We start from the raw sequence: 19,472 nt of genomic DNA on the forward strand, positions 1-19,472 counted from the left end.
CTATATCGAGATAGCCGATCGAGTAGAGGCATCGCCTTGCGTAAGGCTCCAGATGTTAACTGACGTCCAGTGGCAATGTCACAATAATCGCTGGGATAAAACTTGCATTTGCTTTGCCATGCTTCATATTGGAAATGGGAACTTGGCAACCGTAATCCCCGAAGCGTTTTCGAGTTAACAGTAGTGGTTGTTGCTGTGGTTGTGATGGTGGTGAATGTCTTGTTGGAGTTGTAGTTGTTCTGTCTTTGCTTTGTAGTCCTCATTCGAACGTCTCCTTTGTGGTGGCGGTTGGGCAGCGCGTGAGGTTGCGGTCTGTGGTGCGGAGGATGATGGTGGTGGTTGTTGTTGTGGTTGTGATGGTGGTGAAGGTCTTGTTGGAGTTATAGTTGTTCTGTCTTTGCTTTGCAGTCCTTGACGGTGTGGGTAAGACTTGCCAGCTCTATTAGAGCCTTCCTCAATAGGATCGCATAGCGATACTTTTCGAAATGTTCGATGCTGCAATAATCGCAACTGTTTCCCCTCTTTTGGTAAAAGATTGTCCGCTGCTTTCGGGCTCTAGTATGCTCCCAACGTGAATGCACCTTGCTGTTGTCGCCGCGAGCGATTAACAAACCCGGCCTCGGATTGGCAACCAGCAACATATTCTCTATGAAAGGACAATGTTCATGACGGAAGGAACTGAATTCTTCGTGGTATTTGAGAACGCCGAGTAGCACCGCCAGGCGTTCGATACCCATTAGGATATCGGCCACAATAATGTCGCTTCTTTCGACAGTCCTTTTCCAGATAATAGAAGCCTAGGATGATATCACCTCAAGTGTTCTGGCTCCCCACGTTTGGTATAGACCGGAAAGCCGTTTCTGGTCTATTGAAAATTGCGTTGGATTCCATATGACACAGGCTTCGTCGCCGCACAAGGTTCCACGAAAGCCCACTTCAGAGGGGACAGCAGGGTAGTCATTGTCGAGTCGCATCAAGAACAATAGGCGTAAACGATAGCCACTAACTTGCAGTGGACATGGAAAACCAGAGAGGCTTCTGGTGTGCAATGACGTGCAAATTGAAGGCAGCAAAAGCAATAAACAAGAAAAAGGCAAAGATAATACAAGACAAATAGACCCGCATTGTTCAATGCCATCTTCTTATGCGACAACCTTGTCAAGCATGACGATTCTGCCTGCATTCTCCAATAATTTCTTCTGCGCATGTCAAATGAACACGAAAAGAGCAAATTGTCCGGCCACTAGCCAGTGCATCGGTAGGCGAAAGATGTTAACACTAATAGGCTTTCACTGGTGCAACCGACTCATGTTGAGCTGGTTGTGGTATGCTACCTTGTGGTTGTCGGAGTACCAATGGAAGCACTTCATGTTGTTGACGGTGCCAGGATATCATCCCAATAGACAATAGCCCGGTAATTCCTTTCGAGGGACCCAGCTTATGAAGTCCGCAATCTTAACTCCATTCTGGAGAAGATAGTATGCAGATATTTCCCAGGTTCATTTGACCCTTGCTTAACAGCATAACGGGCCAATATTCCCCAAATGCCCCTGGCTGCTGCAAGCTCCCCATCTTCCTACTCCATTTTTGTGAAGATAGCATGCAGACCTATTAGAACCACTCTTTTAGTTCACAGAGTGCAGCGTCTTTCTGGTGGTAGATCGATGCAGAGGCAAACCGTGAGTATCTTGCTCTTCTCTCGTTTTCTGGACCAATGATTTGTCCCCTCTTTTTGTGATTCTATATGATTGCCGATAGTGGATGCAAGCTTTCTGAACATGGTTTGATCCGCTCGCAGAATGTCTGACAAAACGTTCGTATTCGAAATGCATCTACCCGGGATAGATGGTGAGGATCGTGGTCATCTGTTATGTTCCGGAACAACTATTCGTCCTCCTTTTCCTTGATTCTGCATAACTACCGTTGGTATATGCAGGCTCTCCAACCTCATGTTTGATCGCTCACAGAAGGTCTGACAAAACATTCGTGTTCGAAATCTCTCCTGTGGATGGGTTTCGCAGAGGCATAAGCGACTGCGACAAAGCCTCGTGTTGCTTGACCAAGTTCTCAACTTGATGAGCTTCATGGTTCTGTATTTGCGATGGTAGATGCAAGCTATTTGACTTCATCTTGTAGCGCTTGTACAACGCCTGACAGAATATTTGTGTCTAAACTTTATCCGGTGGTTAGATCTTGCAAGGATATTTGCAACTGTTATCAAATCTTGTATCGCCTAACCAAGGTATCGACTTGCTGATCAATTGAGAATCTAGCCTTTTTTCTATATTCTCTATTCTCGCATTCAGTGGAGATAATCGCTGTTCTCAACACCCATTTAGCAGCTTTATCCTGTGTATCATCTGTGCTGCGCCGGGTTATGCTCGTTTGCATAGCGAGAAACTGTCCAGCATATCAACAACGCTAATGATATGTCTGAAAACACAGATGAGAAAACGATGCGGTCATCAGCCGACCCATTCTCTATCCTTGCATTGAGTTGAGGTAGTCGTTACTCCGACTGCTTTTTAGCAGCTTCAACCTGTCGATTATCTGCTCTTCGCCAAGGCATATTGACCTGGACTTTAACAATTGTCCACTATGATAATGGCGTTTATGCTATGCATGAAATGCAGATAAGAGAACGCGGTAAATCTGCGAAAGGGCTGTTGGGGATCCCAGTGGAGATCTATTTGGACGCGAAGAATGAGGATGATGATGATGATACACGGCCATTGATGGCGGTGAATTCAGAGGACTCGTATTTCAACTGACGAGAGCTCTGGTCATTGATCGATTAATGCTTTATCTTTGCATTAAATCGAGATAATTATACTGTGGCTGCTTTCTTAATCGCTCCGTCCTTTCTATCAACTGTGCTGCGCCGAGGTACAATCTTTTGCATAGCCAGCGATCGACCAGCATGTCAACAGCGCCGATACCATGTATCATTAACAAAGCTATACGCGGGTTCATCGCGACCAGGTTTCATCAAGCCCTGTAGTTGACAATTAGTCATGGTCTAGTTCTTAACGCAAGAAGAAAGACTGTCTTACTCTGTCTTAAGAGGAATGTTGGCATTGATCTTATGCCATACTTCTCAAGAGAGGGCCCTCAGGATGTGCAGTTCAGTCGGCTTCTGCTATACCTGGCCGAACATCTGCTGCACAAAAGCAGTTCCTTCTCGTCGGTCCAACGCATTTTGGTGGTTGGCCTAACTGGTGATCATGGAGTAGAAATGCTGTACCGTCACAATAAAATAGAAAATGTGTGTTCGATAATATGGGCTGAGTAAAGTAAGAATTTTCACCTCGTTCCAATGTGGCAGGGATAGACTGAAAGACCCTATGCCACTGTCCAAGTGGTCTTTCTTTTTGGGTCGAAGAATACTTGTGTAAATATAGATCCACTCCAACACTCTCCAAGTTCTGCTTTGTGGTATGCAGTGCTGTTTTGCTGTAAGACCCTTTTGTCTACAGGAAAGGTCGACAGACTGGCAAACCTTTCTGAAGTGCCTTCCAGTATCCGCACTTCTTTATGCTGTTTCCAGAACGGCATACGGCGAATTATCAGCTTTGATATGCTGTAGTATGTTGCTTATGCCAGTTTCCATTTCTAAGGCGTACCAACTCCCGGCAATATCTGCATTCTTCAACACCATTCTTGGTGCAGTATCCAGATATATTAGAGCCTCTCTAGCAAATAGAAAGAGATCAGCCCGGCAATACCTTTCTAAATGTGCCAATATATGACTGGATTTCATACCTGGTGGTGAAAAATGCTTAGCATTGCACCGTTCGCATCGAAGCTTTCAAGTCAATCTGAACAGCTTCTGAGTTTCTTTAGGTGACTGGACTTCGCCTCTGTTCCAGCTCGCGAAGAGATCAAGAGTGATGCCTGTGGGTATGAGGCATGGAAAGAACTTTCTTTCCCTGAGATGGATCGCCCGTCACTGGAAAGATTATACTTTCAAGCGTTCAGTTTTTGGAATGATTGAAAGTAAGTTCTGGTAAGGTGAAAATAAATTGAGGACGACTGACCGTGCCACGATGTCAATGTCAGCACTTTGCAAGTGAGAACAGCTCCACCCCAGATTCTGGTAATAAGCCAAAGTATTCAATGGGTTTGTGTAGAGGGAAGGAAAGGATGAAGATAATGTTCAGCCCTTGCATCGGTTGGTTCTTGGTTGTGAAATAAGGACAAGTGAATGATCGCTGAAGTTAAGGAGACTCAGAATTTGAATCAGATACCTGTTCTTCAAGGACAAGAGTATTCAGTTATATATGTTTTTGACTGGAATTTTGAAGTCGATTTTCCGCAAGTATAAATTCACAAAGACTGCTTTGTTGCTCATAGACTAGCCAGGCGTTCAACGACCATAGCGCGTAGGTAACCTCAGGTCGATTTGTGAAAGAGTAGTGGATAGCTTCCTGATGTTCTTTCATCGAATTTAGCAAGCGACTATGACTGTATCGACGATGCTGCTTGTATCTTCCATTGTGCTTAAGCTTCCAGGTCCGGGATTGCTTAGTTGCCCGTGATCATACCTATTTTAGAATCAGGATATAAGGCCTCTGTGATAAGTGACACTGAACGAGTAAGCCTTTAAGCCCACTCGGTATGAGTGATTTCCGAAGACGCGATTCATGCGGTAGCGGTCGTCAAATCTGATCCCTTCATTGCTTATCAAGACGACAGAACTCGAGACACGATCCATCTCGCTATGAGATACATGAATGAGTTCGGTTTCGGCTTTGGAAATATCCCTCACCCTACCCTTGGATCAATAGTCGCAGACATTGGGCCACCATATTCTTCTGTAAAGAAGGGATGGACAGTAGTTTCCATAGACAAGACCTAGTAGCAATGAGCCCAAGTCAATAAATCCTTTCAACTGCTGTCCATCGCTGGGAATGCCTGGGTTGCGTGGCCGTTTAGACAACAGCATTCCTCTGCAGAATAATATAGCATACGAGAGAGTTGGAGGTATACAACTTCATGACGCGTTCAAGTATTATCTGGTCAGGTGTTGAAGACTGAGAACGGGACAGTTCAAGCACACATATGAATCGGTTTGTTGAGTATCCTCCATATCTTTGGTTGTTATCATTGATCGAGAAGGCTCAAAAGCACTTGACTTGGTTTCAATCCGCCGTCTCTAAGTGGTTACTTAGTCTTTCCGCCGCGATACCTTGTCGCAACGCATCAATGGCCCTGCAAATATCGCTCCTCTATCAAAGGCATCTTCATAGATCCGGGACAACCGAGGCATGTTTTCTAGGTCCGAAGAGTCGAACCAGATATAGACTGGCTCTTGCTTTCATAGAATTGCGCAAGCGGATATGGATATCATCCGATGTAAATCAGGGTCATGCCAGTCTCGATGATAACATCAGCAAGATATGGGCCAGTTTTGATACTGGACAACAGGCAAGAGATATAGCAGTTTAAGTCGCCGAGTTTCTGTACTGCATTTTATGCGGGTTTTCAGTTCAGTATTGCGACTGGCTGTTACTTATTCCGCTCAGGTGCATCATCTCTGTCCCGGTCATTGGGTTCAATGCCAAAGCATTGAGTGCCCTTCTTTGGTATCCCGAGCTCGATACTTTGCTCGGAGCCGGTAACCCTTCTCGAACTTGCTAGTTCTCCTTCATTGTATCTGAGGTTCGAGAGATCAATTCTGCATTCGCTAATAGTGCAAAGGTCCGAGTGATTTTGGAACAAATACTTCCCTCCATATTCAGTGTATCTTTGTTCCTTACACTGTCGAGCCTGAATATCATGATTCAGTTCGTCAATCTCAGACATCAGTGGATTTTGCAATCGCTTTATCTTCGACCATTGCATTGTTTGCTGCGATACAGTCGTGCCATCAAGGAAGTCGAATGAAGAAACGGCCATTGCCGGTTATTTAACTCCGGTCGGAACATTCTGAATTAAAAGTGTGTCTTTGGGCATTGCTTGCCTTCGACAAAATTGCACTCCTCGCCGTTGTATGCCATGAAAAGCTTACCGTTGGCTATCTGCCCATACAATTCGTAGCCAAGGGCTCGCACCGGGTGCATTCTGTGACCGACCTGCATGCTGTCAGGTTGATCACAATAGGCACGCAGGATGGTTAGCAGCTTGAGACTTCCCTTAAATATCAGGAAGCAAATGACGAGATTATCTGTATCCTCTCCTCGCCTATCAGGGCAGGTATGGGAGAAGCTTGAAAAAACAAGCATTGGTTATGATGAGCTGAATCCTGTCTGAGAAAAGAACCCACATTCGCCGGGATCTCTTGGTCCCGACAATCCGGGAGAGTAAAGATGAGGGTTGATTGGTAAGAAGAAGGAATGATAGAGAGAACGCTCAAGACGGCGATTGAGGTTTTGACTGGTAGGTCCGAAAGATAGCGCAAGATGTCCAGATATCAACTGAACTAAAAAACTGATATTGCGACCTTACACCTCCAAAGACACACACGGTAGCCCAAGTGTAGCGCTGGTTGTATAAAGCCATCCCCTCGTACGTGCGACGGTACACATTGAAGCTTCTGTTTGAGGGGCTTTCTTCTGAGCATCTGGATGCTTGCCGTCCTTGATGAGAAAGTCAACACCTCACCTTCCCAGGCGCAACAAAAGCGTACTTTGAATTCAAATAGAAGACGGTAGCATCTGTCCGCCTAAGATTAAAGATAGAAAGAATAAAACAACTAAACCCATCGGTGTCTGATTGCAACGACTCGGCTGCCGCTTGGTACGCTTGGGAACATTGTTGGTGGTTGACAAACGCCAGCTTATGCTGCGGGGATGAAGATGATTTGCCAAAATGACAGATCTTAGTTGGAATAAGCATGTGGTGCATAGCACCTGGATATCATGATGTTTGTTCGGCATTTGGTTGGTTGAGTACAAGCCGCTGGGGAATATTGGTTGGTAATCGACCAGCGTCAGCTCAATGATGAAGGCGTGACATCTGAAAAAGAAGTTTTGCATCTTCAAGCAAATGACGTGCTCTCTGCAACATGCACTCAATGCTATGTTCTAAATATCAGTCTTGCACGTTTGGACATTCCGGCTTTCAATTGCGCATGTTCAGGCATATGACCAATAGGCCAACCCCAGCACACAGAAACTGATAATCGCAAAGCGAGCTCAGTCTTAGACAGTCGCCAATGCATCCAGTCATTAACCGCCGAATTTCCTAAAGGCAGCGAGATGGCACATCCATTTCAGCACTTCGAGGCCACATCCACTAAGCAGATCAAAAAGCTCCGTCCTCAGACCTCTCATAGAAGTATCTGCCGCTTTTGGGATTCTTGAGAAATTTGGTTATCCAGTGCAATCTGTAACCGCATTGTAAGTTTCGCTGGGGAAGGTAATTGGTGAAACCAATTATTCTAGTTGAATCGTGTGCTCTTTGAAGGTGTCAACTCCTTGCGCAAGTCTTCCAGCGCAAAGTTTGTGTTTGCAGTGAGATTGTTCAGGAAGAAGAGAAGACCCCTTCCTCGCATCGATTTGAGGAGCTAATAATTATGCTCGGACTTGTCTTCTGCGCATATCGTTCTAGTACCTGATTTGTAATGCAGCGCTTATGTTGCAATGGTCACCATATCGCGTCGACCGAGCCTCGTAAATGAGCTCTTGGCCAATGTACTGCACATCAAGTGCGCAGACCCGGTAGTCTTTGTATTTCATAAATCCTTCGAAAGCTTAATTGGGACATGCTTCAAGACCTTGATTTGTCTTGATTTGAGAGGACTCTGGTTCACCACCCATTCCAGATATTGAAGATAGTAATTTAACGATCTGATCTTCCAGAGGCGATGAATCTGATTGTTTGTTCAGAGCTGAGCTGAGTTGCGCAATGCGCTCACTCGTTGCCGTAATATGATTCGCATGTTTGCAATCACCCAGCTATGTTGCACCGGTTAGACGGTGATTGGAGAAGCGGCGAATCTCCGCTGGGGACCGCAGCTTTCCACGGCCGCAAGAGCATCGAGTAACCCACAATCGCTCGGGTTTACACAACTGACCCTGTCATAAGAGAGGCGTTAACTGCTGAGTTCTATTGGTGGAACTCAGTAGTCAATAATCAGGTTTTCAATGAAGGTCATACTTGGGCAGTTCAGGTCATTATGAAAGCCACTCCGACTGTCGCATATGACTTCAGTTGGTCACTGCTCTAAGCTGCAACAGATTGATATCCATCACGTAAGATGTCTCTCGAGGATGTTCATGTAAAGTCCAACTAATTCGACCCGTAATATCTTGGGTCCACCAGATAACTTTGTTTTTGTTCACTCGGAAATCTTGGAATAACCAACCCAGATACCTGGATGAGCAACCCGTCGGGAATGTCGAGTATAGTAAGAGGTCGTATCGAAGAAAGTGCGAGTTCTATCGCTCGAGTTTGTACAGCTAGGCAATATCGATCAAGCCATTTGGGAAATCGAGATTAAGGTTTGCCAAAACCGAAAACTCCGACCGTGACTTCGGAAAGACAGCAGCGTTGAACCACGCGAGCTAATATTCCTATGCCGCCGCCAATCGGTCAGAAGAAATATAGATAGACACAGAGACCGGAAGCTTACCTTTATGCCAAGAAGGCTGAATTGGCTTACGCCAGGTCCTGTTCTCGGTATCAGTAAGTGGCAGAACCTAGTCAAAGAATCAGGAACCATACTTTCCGAAATGCTTCCCTTAGTACTTCTTTCTCCGGCTTCAAACCCCATGCAAGCTGAGTCTTATATGCTTTGGTCCATGAATTGGACCACTTGAACCACAGTTCATAGAAGATGAAAGTAAAACAACGGAGACTTAACTATAGATGAAAGGCTAGCTGCCTTGACACATGTCATATACCATAAGGATGCAACGATATTAGAATCTGATTGCCTCGAAGGAATTTGGCAGGCTGGTGGTAAGTTGAAGACGAGAGGAAGAGGACAGGAGGGGAGAGAGAGAAGAGATGGAGGAGGGTATAAATAGACGTGGCCAGAGACTCGCTTGGCAGAGATTGAATAGATAGAAACAGGTGAATCCGCAGAACAGTGGTTAATTCCATGGAGGGAAGTAAGAAGAGGTAGCGAGGGGTAGCAGAGTGAAGCCTACAACCAACTGGATGGTGAATTTAATTGAAGGTGTGAATACGCCTGGTTTGAATCCAACTGGTTCCGTGAATCAGATTGGCTCTGTGAATCCAACTGAGTATGTGAATCAGTAAGTGTAATGGTCAATAGAGCCAGCTACAGAAATAAAGATGCTCATGCAGGGCATACGATGTCTACTGGGTAATCAGGACATGTAAAGGCTTTGCAGGGTATATGAGGGCTATGGATAGTATGTGAGCCCTAAGCGGGACGCAGCGCCTATGCAGGGCGCATGGGATCTATATAGGGCATAAGCCCTAAACAGGCATATCATATGCCCTGCGGGTCAAAAGTTGAATATTGGCATCTGATTGTCCGGCTGGATGATCAGATGCCTATATCAACTTTGGGAAGCGGTTCGCAATACACATAGGGAGTAGACAAACAGAAAAGCAAGTCAATTACCAGCGACTGAGCTCGCAAAAAAAAAAAAAAAAAAAAAAAAAAAATTAGAATGATCAACTTTTCTCTAATAACGAAGTAACTATAGTTGAAGATACAGATATGGGTGACCTATATCTTAAACTAATATCTGTATACTCTTCGTCGCCTTCAAGGTGCAGTAGGTAGCCTCATTACCAACCGGCCCCTCGAAAACCAACGACGATTTGACTAGGAAAAGACAGACGATAGCGAGTATAAGAATAGGCAGAATGGAAATTCAAGCACGAAGACCGCGCGCATAGAATGCAAAGAGAAACTGGGACTTGACTGTTGGGTTACATGCACAGAAAGATCCGAAGCATTTGCGCTACGAAACCAATGCATTATTGACTTATTATTATTCCGAGTAGGATATACTCGAGTATGTTTTGTTGGCACCCGTCAACAATACCGATTAACTATCAGGATCTCTTTATAACAAGCGCACTAAACAAGCATGTGCCCTTAAAGAAGAAGGAGAATGACAGCCCCTCGGCCGGTTATATCATATAATCACTGGCAGAAAATCCAATTATCAGAAGTTGAACATTTACCGCAATCAGAATTCCAGCACTAATATGGGTACGTTGTCTCGGAACGTAATGGGATTTGAAAACTCGAACCACCTGGATAGTGCCCATTCCAAGCGTTGTCTCATTTCCATACCGCGTCAAATGGCCACAGCAAGTCGAATATATAAACATCATATCAAGATTTTGACCCCAAGCAGCACAAAGGGAAAAGTTCGAACGAGGACTACAAAGCAAAGGCAGAACAATTACAACTCCAACAAGACCTTCACCACCATCACAACCACAGCAACAACCACCACCATCATCATCCTCCGCACCACGGACCGCAACCTAACGCGCTGCTCGACCGCCACCTTCCACCCGGACGGTCTCGCCCGGCCCTCCCCGCCAGCGCAGCACAGGCCATGTGTCGAGTAACCTCGCCCCTCCTTGGCCCTGGAACCCCGAAGAAACAGATCTAATTCACGCCGGCTATCGACCCGCCTACTCTTCAATTCAATTCAATTCAATTCATGTCCTATCAACCTAAGGAGCCTCATGAGAGACTCGGCCCGCCTATTGCAGCTCAGCTATGAAGGTGGTCGAGACCGAGAACATGCCTGTACACCCTTTGACTCCCTGAAAAACCAAAAGATATATCTAGCGTTGTAAATAACGGCTTCAGCGGCTGTTCTCAGTCTCCCCTTGCGTATTTTCATAGCTTTGCATCCTCCCTGTGACCTCGGGTTGATGGGTCCAATTACACAGCATCTTCAGCAACTAAGTATACCCATTGCCCGAAGGCCTATCGGTTCATTGGCACCGGCAATTTCGGCCACACCGACGTGGTTGAATTGGCCACCCGCCCACCCTCCTCTAACTCCCCCTGCTCCCAAACTCGACGCCTCAACCGAACCAGCACGAGCATCAACATCAGCACCAACTCCTCAAACTACAACCCAGCTCAAACCCAACAGAAAAGACAGAATGGGAAGATGGATGGTGAAGAGAAAGAGTTATCCGAATTCGCCTTCAGAGTCTTATCATGCGCATTTGCCAAACGACCTTTTCCTCGGCTGCAACCCACAGAACCACGCAAAGCATTCCCTCGATAGATTCCCGCCATCTGTGACAAAGACCAGGGGGTACTAGAACCGGATAATTCCAGGCAACTGCAGAGGGCACCCCCCTGAGAGTAAGCCGATTAATTCCAAGCTATGGAATATGCGCCAGGAACGGGAGGATCTAGATCAATCACTTGAGTATATGGACAACAATATTGCGGGTCAGCCGAAGGCTGTGCAGAAGTCTAACCATCTAGTCAGGTCTATCCGCAGCCGTCAAAAGCCGAACGAATGCCATCCTAGACTTGTCCTCACGGTTAGGAGAGGGTTTCGAGTTAGCTGGGATGACCTTCCGAGAAAGAGGCATTATGAAATTAAAAATCATGGAGTACCATTACTTATCTTTAGATCTGCCGGTAGATCAACCCGGTGGATCCGATGCTGCGTGTAATCCCGAGGCCTCTTGGAGAGTTTCGCACTGCTGCAACCGAGCTTGATGCAGCTTTAAGCTCTTTCTCCGGACTTGTCAAATGCCTTTGGAAGGTAGGATGCGGTCATGTTCGGGCTCCCTGGACCGCGTGCGGGTCTTAGACGCGGATCCTGAAAAATTGAGCAGTGTGTTCCCCTGGAGCTTTTTGATATCAACCACTGCTCTAACCGTTGGGCGTTTGCTCAACACATAATCTGTGGTCAGGTTCTGTCTGTTTTATAAGTAAGCTTTTACTTATCTAAGCTTACCTTACTTCTTTATCTTTTTTTCATATTACTTTCTTTCTTAATCTTAAATCTACAGACTCTATATTAGTAAGTTCTATCAACTACTTCTAATCTGTAGAATATATTTTTCTCTTTCTTCAGACGCGTACTCGATAACTTTCTATTGTTTATATGCATATTATTATATAAGGGCTGACTGACGTAATTCTCATGCAGAAATCAATCAGCGAGAAAAGCCCAGGCAGGTTCTGATTGGATCTAGACAACAGTATTGGTTCTCTGGTTGGCTTTTTAAGTCTTATCTGTGATCTCGAATAAGACCTATATTGAGAGCTCGTACAGAGTATAATAAGCTCCTCTCGCAAGTCGTCGAACCGGCCCAAAAAAACGCATTGCAACCGTTGACAGGGTCTGCCCCTGGGGCGGACTCTGTCGTACCGCCCGCGCGCAGGATCCTGGTCTTCTCAGTACCCTCGTCTGACGCGGTGGGCGCGGACAGATAGCACATATTCCTTTTCAAGGCATGCTGCTCATACAATTGTGCCATTATCATGACCGTGCGACGCACCTCGTGGATGTCCACATCGGTTAACCTCCACCAGGGCTTACCGCGTTCGTCGTTCTCAACCCCGACGTTGCAATGCTTGGCGGCGGCGTACAGCGCGGCAGCGGCGGCGATATCGCGGGCAGTGGACTGTAGTCAGAAGACAGTTGAAATTGAATCGTTGACGAAGGCACGGGAGGCATTGCGCATCTGTTTCTTCCTAGAATGAGTATCCCTTCTCATCCTCGAGATCAGCCGGTATGTGATTGAAGCGGATTCGGTGCTGCTTGTACTCAAGAGGTCTCTGAGAGTGTTTCACACTGCTGCTTTTGAGCTTGATGCAACTTTTGAGCGCCTTGATCAGACTCGTTGAGTGCCTTTCAAAGACCCGGCATAAGTACACCAGCCAGTTTCGATTGTTTGATTGATCAATTGACTGAAGTTTTATCCCGAGTATACTTTTCTCTGCAACGCTCTTTCCGGTTTGCAGGCGGCGAATGTGGCTTACCAGCGGCAAAAGAACATAGCGCGCGGAGTGAAAGGTGCGCCTGCATTCTTAAAATTTTGGATGAGTAGGTGGCTCCTGAATCAGTCATGTCATCGCTACATGAATAGCTGTCACAGGCCTCATTCATGCTCTGCTCTATCTGGAGCATTTATACCTCCCTGGTCAACGGCAGTCAGGTGCTACTACAGTCAGCTCACTGAAAAACCTTAATGGTGACCACTGACCACAGGAGCATCAAACTGGAAGAGTCTTTGCTAATGTACGAGTACCGCACGCGTTCTGGTATCGGCGCTTTTTCAACCTCGGGGGTATAGTGCAACACCCAGCACCTGCATCATTCCCATTAGGAGCGATTTCATTTTCCTTCAGAAGAGTGTCTTCCTGTTGCCATTGCTCTTTGCACTAGCCACATTATCCTGGCAAAGTGTTCCTAGGCTTTCTTGGTGAGCCCGGGCCATTGCCCTGGTTGTCTCTAGTTCTCCCTGCTGCGTATCCGCCAACTCCTGATTTATCTTGACCGATTCTTGGTGTAGACAAATGTTGATTTCACGACGGTCTTTCCAGTGCGCAACAATGACGAAATCCAAACGGCAAAAGCAACAAGATGAGAACAGGCAGGGCATGCCGACAAGACACTTCCGAGGCAGAACGAGACGACGCGCAGATACAAAGAAGACAGGCAGTCAATTGATAATATAAAGCTCCCTAACAGGGGTGGCTGGGAAGAAAGCATATTATGTAGAGAAATAGTAGTTGTAAGAAATTGGTTTCGGATAGAGAACCCTGCTTGTGTTAATGAAAAACCAGGGCAGAGGGGTTGATGTATATAAAAACCATGACTAGACCGTTTGGACGACCAGAATGTAGATAGGTCAACACAGCATGGATGCAAGAACACCAGGAGTAAACAATAGCCACCAATTTACAGTGGACATAGAAGCCTCGAGAGGCTTATGGGGTGACAGGACGCGCGAATTGAAGACAGCAAAAGCAACAAGCGATAAAAAGGCAGAGATAAGACGAGTCAAATAGAAGCAACGCAGAATTGAAGACGACCATGAACGATAGTTCGAATACAAGTCTGACCCTGCGGCTTGTTGTCTCATTACCATGGAAGATGTAGAAGCTATTGTTGAGTGAGTCTGCTTCTCGAATCTCGGCTTCTTATCTTTGGCGGAAACCTGAGTATACCGTGGAGCATCAACTCATCTGTCATGCCATTCTCTTGAGCTGCGCAATCAACCAGGCTCGCAATGCGTTCCCAGCTAGTACCATCAGATGAAGTGTCTTCACCATTGGGGAGGATTTGCTCGGCATCAGCAAAGTCTAGGCGGACAATTAGGGTTGTAATGTCATACAAGTTCCGCGATCCGGTATTACCTGCTCTTGCCCGATTCCCTTGGCCCCGCACGGAGAACAGAGAAGGTTGATAACTTCCATGCCTATGCAGTTCAACACTTTCCGCAGATCGACCCTGACGCGCCGCAGGGTCTGGCCCTGCGCCTTGTGAATGGACAAAGCCCAGGACAGGATCAACGGCACCTGCTGGCGCTGCCCCTGCACCTCGCCGTTGGGGAGCTCGATCTTGCGAATCTCGAGCTGGCAAAGCGGATGCCGCGTTGTCTTCGCCCGTTGACAGGAGGAAGGGGCCACAGTATCCATCTGGTCCTCTGGTATTCCTTGATGACCTTTCACCATGTTTGTCAGATTTTGATCTCTTTTCTTGGCTCGGATTTCCGTCTTGTCTTATTCCTTCTTTTCGCCCTCTAATTTTTCGCTGTGCTTTTTCACGTCTGCAGTGTGCTTCAGGCTTCTTCTTCTCTTCGGCGAAATCTCACTCGACATCAGAAACCTTCTTCATTTGACCCTTGATTCCGAAAGATCAACATGACCGATGCAATGAGTTGTTGCCCTTACATATTTGGAGCCGGCCTCCACCAATCCTTCCCCCCCCCGTCCAGCCATGTTTTGATGAGATTTACATGGCGCCTGTGCAGCCCCCTCAGGGAATCGAAGTGTTCGATGGTGCGATCGCACGGTTTGACCACGTTGAATGTCCAGTGAGATTTGTCATGGGTAGGCACAAAGACTGTGTCGACGTTGAGAAGGATCTTGCCTTGACTCGTTGAGGAGGGCCTTGCCTCCAAATTTGGCCCGTGTCGCCCACCTGTTGACAGACTGGGCAAGGGGTTTAAACTTCTTGCAGGCCCGCGACATGATCGGCTTAGCTTCCGAACACAAAGCGCTTGGGAATCTCCCTTATCAGCACTTCTGTAACCCGCGTCCACTCATACCATCTGGGTCAGAGCAATCAGTCAAATATGATACTCGTCCGCCCAGTCCCCTATTTGCTTTCCCATCATCGGTAATTGCGCAGAAAGATGATAAATATGAATCGAAGCTTGACCTGAAGACATCGCCTGTGTTCAACACATGGTATAGAATCAGCAACATTGGCTCTCCCAAGATCGTGGGGCCAATTCGCAACAATCAGATCGAGGCGGTTAACTGTTAGTCAGAAAGGCCGAGTTACACAGGCCTTCAAGAAATATGCCGCCAGCATGCATCTCATATCACTCGCCCGAATAAGTCCGCCGCCCATATGTCTAGACATCGATCGATCTGAGAATCGGAACAGCATCCAGACCATAGGCAAGGGAACCGGTGCAGGTGCATATCTTGCGATGTCGTCGTTGTCGATATCCTTCTCAACATAGTAGTCGAAGGTCACCTCGTCGACTGGCGTGACCCTTCCCCCATGGTCACAGTCGCGAGCACACCTTAAGCGAGAGACTTAAGAATGAACTAGACAACTTCCGTCCGGTGTGTCACCTACAGGAGTCTTTCGATAGGTGACCATTCAAATCCTTCTCTGACGCTGCTTTAATCTGAAGCTGCTTGTCGTGGGGGGCGAATGACCGGGCTCTTATCAGATTTCTCCTGAGGCTTCTTCTTCTCCTCACCTTGAGCAACATCGGGTGTCGGCCAGAGGTTGGCATCTCTCAAAGGAGGAATGCCGGCACTCTCATCCCGCCCCTTGCCACCGTCGTCGGCACTTTCCCTGGCCATTGGTTCCTTCGTCTTAGGAGATTTCGCGGACTCCTGCCGATGATCGCCTGACGTCGAGGAAGCGGCGAACGTGGTCTTGGAAGGTCGAGTCTTGGTAGCAGACTTCAAAGCAGCCAGAGCCTTGACTCTAACATCCGGTGCTCATTTGCGCTGGTGCCAGATGTTGACTGCAGGGAGAGAGGCCGCCTTCATCTAACCGGTACGCTCTTCTCCTTCTCGTCCGTCTTGTCGAATCCAAAATCTCTGCAGGCGCGAGTATCGGAAGTTGTGGTTACCTGGCTACTCCGGGGCTGCCGCAGGAGTGGCAATCGCGCGTAATGCGCACACGCCGGGGCATTATAATCAATCCCAGAACACAACTTGATGACGCTACCGAGGTTGCTGTGACTGTGTAGTGCTCGGCCCCCATGGAAGTATCTCGGATGGCTGCGCTAGGCTTTTGGCAAGCGCTACTTCTGGAGCCGCCAGAGCATCTGTTGTTGACCTCAGCTAGCTCATTCAAGCACTGTGAAGAAGGGCCCACGGTGTCTCTTCGTCGAATATTGTCCTCGCAACTCGCACAACCAGGATATGATCTTGAACTCGCCGCATTATCGGGGCAAGGACGTCTCTTGCTGGATCGACCAACTTCGACCTAGCTCTACCAGCACTCATGGACCAATGATCTCTCCAGTACCATGCAGGAGTAGTAAAAGATCAACTTGACGTACGATGGCGATGGCGAACGAAAGTGCGGCGACCATTGATATAGTTGCCGTGGCGATGGGGAAGAACGAAGAAGACCACGCTAAGCATTCGAGAATTGACCGAGCTTTACCACCCCGGTAATCTGGACCTAAGGGACGATACAAATCCAATGCCGAGAAGTAATTTGCCCGGCGGATTGCAGATGGCGCATGGGTGTCTACAGATGTAGGTTGCTGTTGGTGTGATCCCGAGAACAGCGTTACTGAGCAGGTCTGCAGCCATCGCATCTCAGACAACAGCGAGATCTTTCCTGGCTGTTAATAGCACTGATTCCAGCTATTCCCGTAGAATCTCGCAGTGGGGAGGGGCCCACTCTTAGCGCTGATAATGCGTGGGGCGTTGCAGAATAACACACTGTTGCTCATCCGCATTTCCCGCGTCGTGCGAGGGAAGCGAAATGCCTGCTGGCCCTGCCTCAACCAAAGCTGCCGCAAGTTAATACAGTGTCGTCGACCGTGGGCGGTCAAAAACCCACACAACCAAATTCGATCCAACAAAACTTTTGGCGTCAAGTTCCGACCGACGATCCCACAATCCAACCAAATTCCCACCATCGCGCCACAAGCACCTGAGAAGCTTTCTGTCTTACTTAATCTTATTGGAATTGTAATCCTAAGTGTGGTCCTAGAACTAAAATAGCATAAAATACACAAGGCACATCCCGTGGTAGTAGTGGTTCCCTCCGTGCCAGTGAAGTCAAATTTACAGGTTGCCCTGACCGGCGCTGGAGGCAGGGCCGGTGCCAGCAGCGGTGGGGGTAGGAAGGGTATCATCCTTGAAGGCGTTCAGGGCAGTGGTAGCGGTACCAGTGAGGTCACCGCTGTTGGAATTGGCAATACAAGAACGGCCGATATAAGAAGAACAGGTAGAGGAAGTACTATCAGAGGAAAAAAGAGCACCTTTGAAGGAACTAGACTCGAGAACAGTATTCACATTCTCAAAGTAGTTACCTTCGGCAAGAACGTAGCCGCCGGAGCCGATCTCGAAGGCGTGGCCGGAGTTATCCTGCCAGAAATTGTTGTATGCGTGTAGGTAGGTGTTGTCCTGAACCTTGGGGGCACGGCCGCTGGTCTTGTACAAATAGTTGCCGGAGAAGGTCACCTTATCGCTGGAACCATCGAGATAGACATTCCAATAGTGGTGATTATCACAGGTTGCAGAGTAGTCGGATTCACCGTCGATGTAGTTGTTGGTGATGGAGACGCGGTTGTCGGCGGAGGTGCCGAGAACGTAGTGCTGACGACCAATGCGAGCAGTCTACCACAATAAGGTTAGATGGGAAAGTTAGATCAAGAGATTAGATATAAGCTAAGATAAACTTACGGTAACATGATCAATCCAGACAAGGTCCGCGTCGTCAAGGGTGATGGCATCACCGCCCCAGACGTACTCAGCGTTGATGTCCGTGACAGCAATGTTCTGGATGATGATGTTGGAGACCCCGCTGACCATGCGGAGACCCTTACCCTTGATAACACCAGAGGTGCCCTCGCCAATCAGGGACTTGTTGGAACCGACAGTGATACCGAGGGAACCGGCGTTGTCGTAAGTCACGGAGACAGAGGGAGCATCGGGCTCGTAGTTCGTGCACCAGTCATCCTTGTTGATGGCCACCTGGCAGCCTGAGGCAGTACCCCAAGGAGCACATCCAGTAGCTGTGGTTGTTCCCTCAGTGCCAGTGAAGTCGAAAGTCTTGCTCAAGACGATGACACGCTCCTCATCATCACCGAGATATGAGACCAGCTCATCGGTGGTGGACGGGTAAACGGGAGTGGCAGAACCACCGCCGGTAGCGGAGGCGGCGAAGCCGACGGGGGAGCCCGAAACGCCGACGGCAACAGCCCGCTGGGCGAGAGCCGCAACAGCGGTGAGAACAGCAGCGTACTTCATCCTGGAAGTTGGGTCTGGTGAGTAAAAAAGAATGACTGAATTGAACAAAAGAAAGCAGGGAATAGAGAGGAAAGAACGACAGAGAGTGTGTGAGTTGTGAGCCAGAAAGGAAAGGATGTGACTTGTGCTGACGGCTGGATCCTTATATAGCTTCTGATGATGCCCTGATCCATCCCCTTCTCCTTGACCTCTTCTCATGAGACCATGATGAATCTGTCTCGGGCACGCTTGGCAAGCCTCACGGAGTCAACGGATGAAGCGGAGGAGCAAGGTGAGGTCCACGACGAGTGGGGAAGCTGATACTGGGAGAATCGTTCTGTGGGTGGGTCCGAGCGAGAAGACTCAGAGAGGAATAAACAATTTAGAGTGCTCCGTAGTCCGCTGAGCACCTTAACATCGAGTCCAAGGTTATGGGTCCAGAAGCCGGTAATGCCACTGTCGATCGGTGGGCACTGGATTGCGATCGGCCGCGTAAAGGCAGGAAGCCCTGAAACACACCCACCGACAACGGCCAGTCACCGTGGGCGACGGCTCGGAGATACAGCCAAGAGCAGTAGTGGAGCCGCCGGTGCTTAATGTCTGGTTCTGATCCCGTTTCGCATTGATGGCGGCTGCCGTGCGGGTTTCATAGCGCGAGCGCTATCTAACCTCGGACTGCTGGCGGGCACCCCAGCTTTTCCGTGGGAGGAGGCTGCATGACGTGGCCCGTAGCCAGACTGCTGCGAGACTAGACTCACTCTACAGATTTGGGTGAGACGGAAGCTGTCCGAGCAAGCGCAATCAAGGATTTAGTGATAGTCATTGAGTAATGGACTTCGAGTTAGGGCTTGCTGCCTGCCTGAGGTTCCCGTCGAACGACCCCATC

At 48.0% G+C, this 19,472-nt stretch overlaps 4 protein-coding genes across 4 annotated transcripts; all 4 read right to left on the minus strand.

Annotated features, from left to right (window-relative positions):
• Positions 1 to 259: 259 nt before the first annotated feature.
• BO95DRAFT_468290 (uncharacterized protein) lies at positions 260 to 2,129 on the minus strand (the record flags this gene model as incomplete). Its single annotated transcript, XM_025589359.1, has 2 exons — positions 260 to 410; positions 1,966 to 2,129. The coding sequence occupies 2 exons, from the start codon at positions 2,127 to 2,129 to the stop codon at positions 260 to 262; spliced, it is 315 nt and encodes a 104-aa protein (XP_025437420.1).
• Positions 2,130 to 11,658: 9,529 nt separating this feature from the next.
• On the minus strand, positions 11,659 to 14,599 carry BO95DRAFT_468291 (uncharacterized protein; the record flags this gene model as incomplete). Its single annotated transcript, XM_025589360.1, has 3 exons — positions 11,659 to 11,732; positions 12,288 to 12,543; positions 14,282 to 14,599. The coding sequence occupies 3 exons, from the start codon at positions 14,597 to 14,599 to the stop codon at positions 11,659 to 11,661; spliced, it is 648 nt and encodes a 215-aa protein (XP_025437421.1).
• A 1,185-nt stretch (positions 14,600 to 15,784) lies between these two features.
• On the minus strand, positions 15,785 to 16,944 carry BO95DRAFT_436213 (uncharacterized protein; the record flags this gene model as incomplete). The annotated part of the gene is made up of 3 exons (XM_025585221.1): positions 15,785 to 16,097; positions 16,246 to 16,475; positions 16,681 to 16,944. 3 exons carry the CDS (start codon positions 16,942 to 16,944, stop codon positions 15,785 to 15,787), a joined length of 807 nt encoding a protein of 268 aa, XP_025437422.1.
• Positions 16,945 to 17,419: 475 nt separating this feature from the next.
• Positions 17,420 to 18,607, minus strand: BO95DRAFT_456973 (polysaccharide lyase family 1 protein; the record flags this gene model as incomplete). The annotated part of the gene is made up of 2 exons (XM_025588447.1): positions 17,420 to 17,974; positions 18,041 to 18,607. The coding sequence occupies 2 exons, from the start codon at positions 18,605 to 18,607 to the stop codon at positions 17,420 to 17,422; spliced, it is 1,122 nt and encodes a 373-aa protein (XP_025437423.1).
• Positions 18,608 to 19,472: the final 865 nt, after the last annotated feature.

The sequence above is a fragment of the Aspergillus brunneoviolaceus genome (assembly GCF_003184695.1).
Source record: "Aspergillus brunneoviolaceus CBS 621.78 unplaced genomic scaffold BO95scaffold_88, whole genome shotgun sequence".
NCBI lineage: Eukaryota > Fungi > Ascomycota > Eurotiomycetes > Eurotiales > Aspergillaceae > Aspergillus > Aspergillus brunneoviolaceus.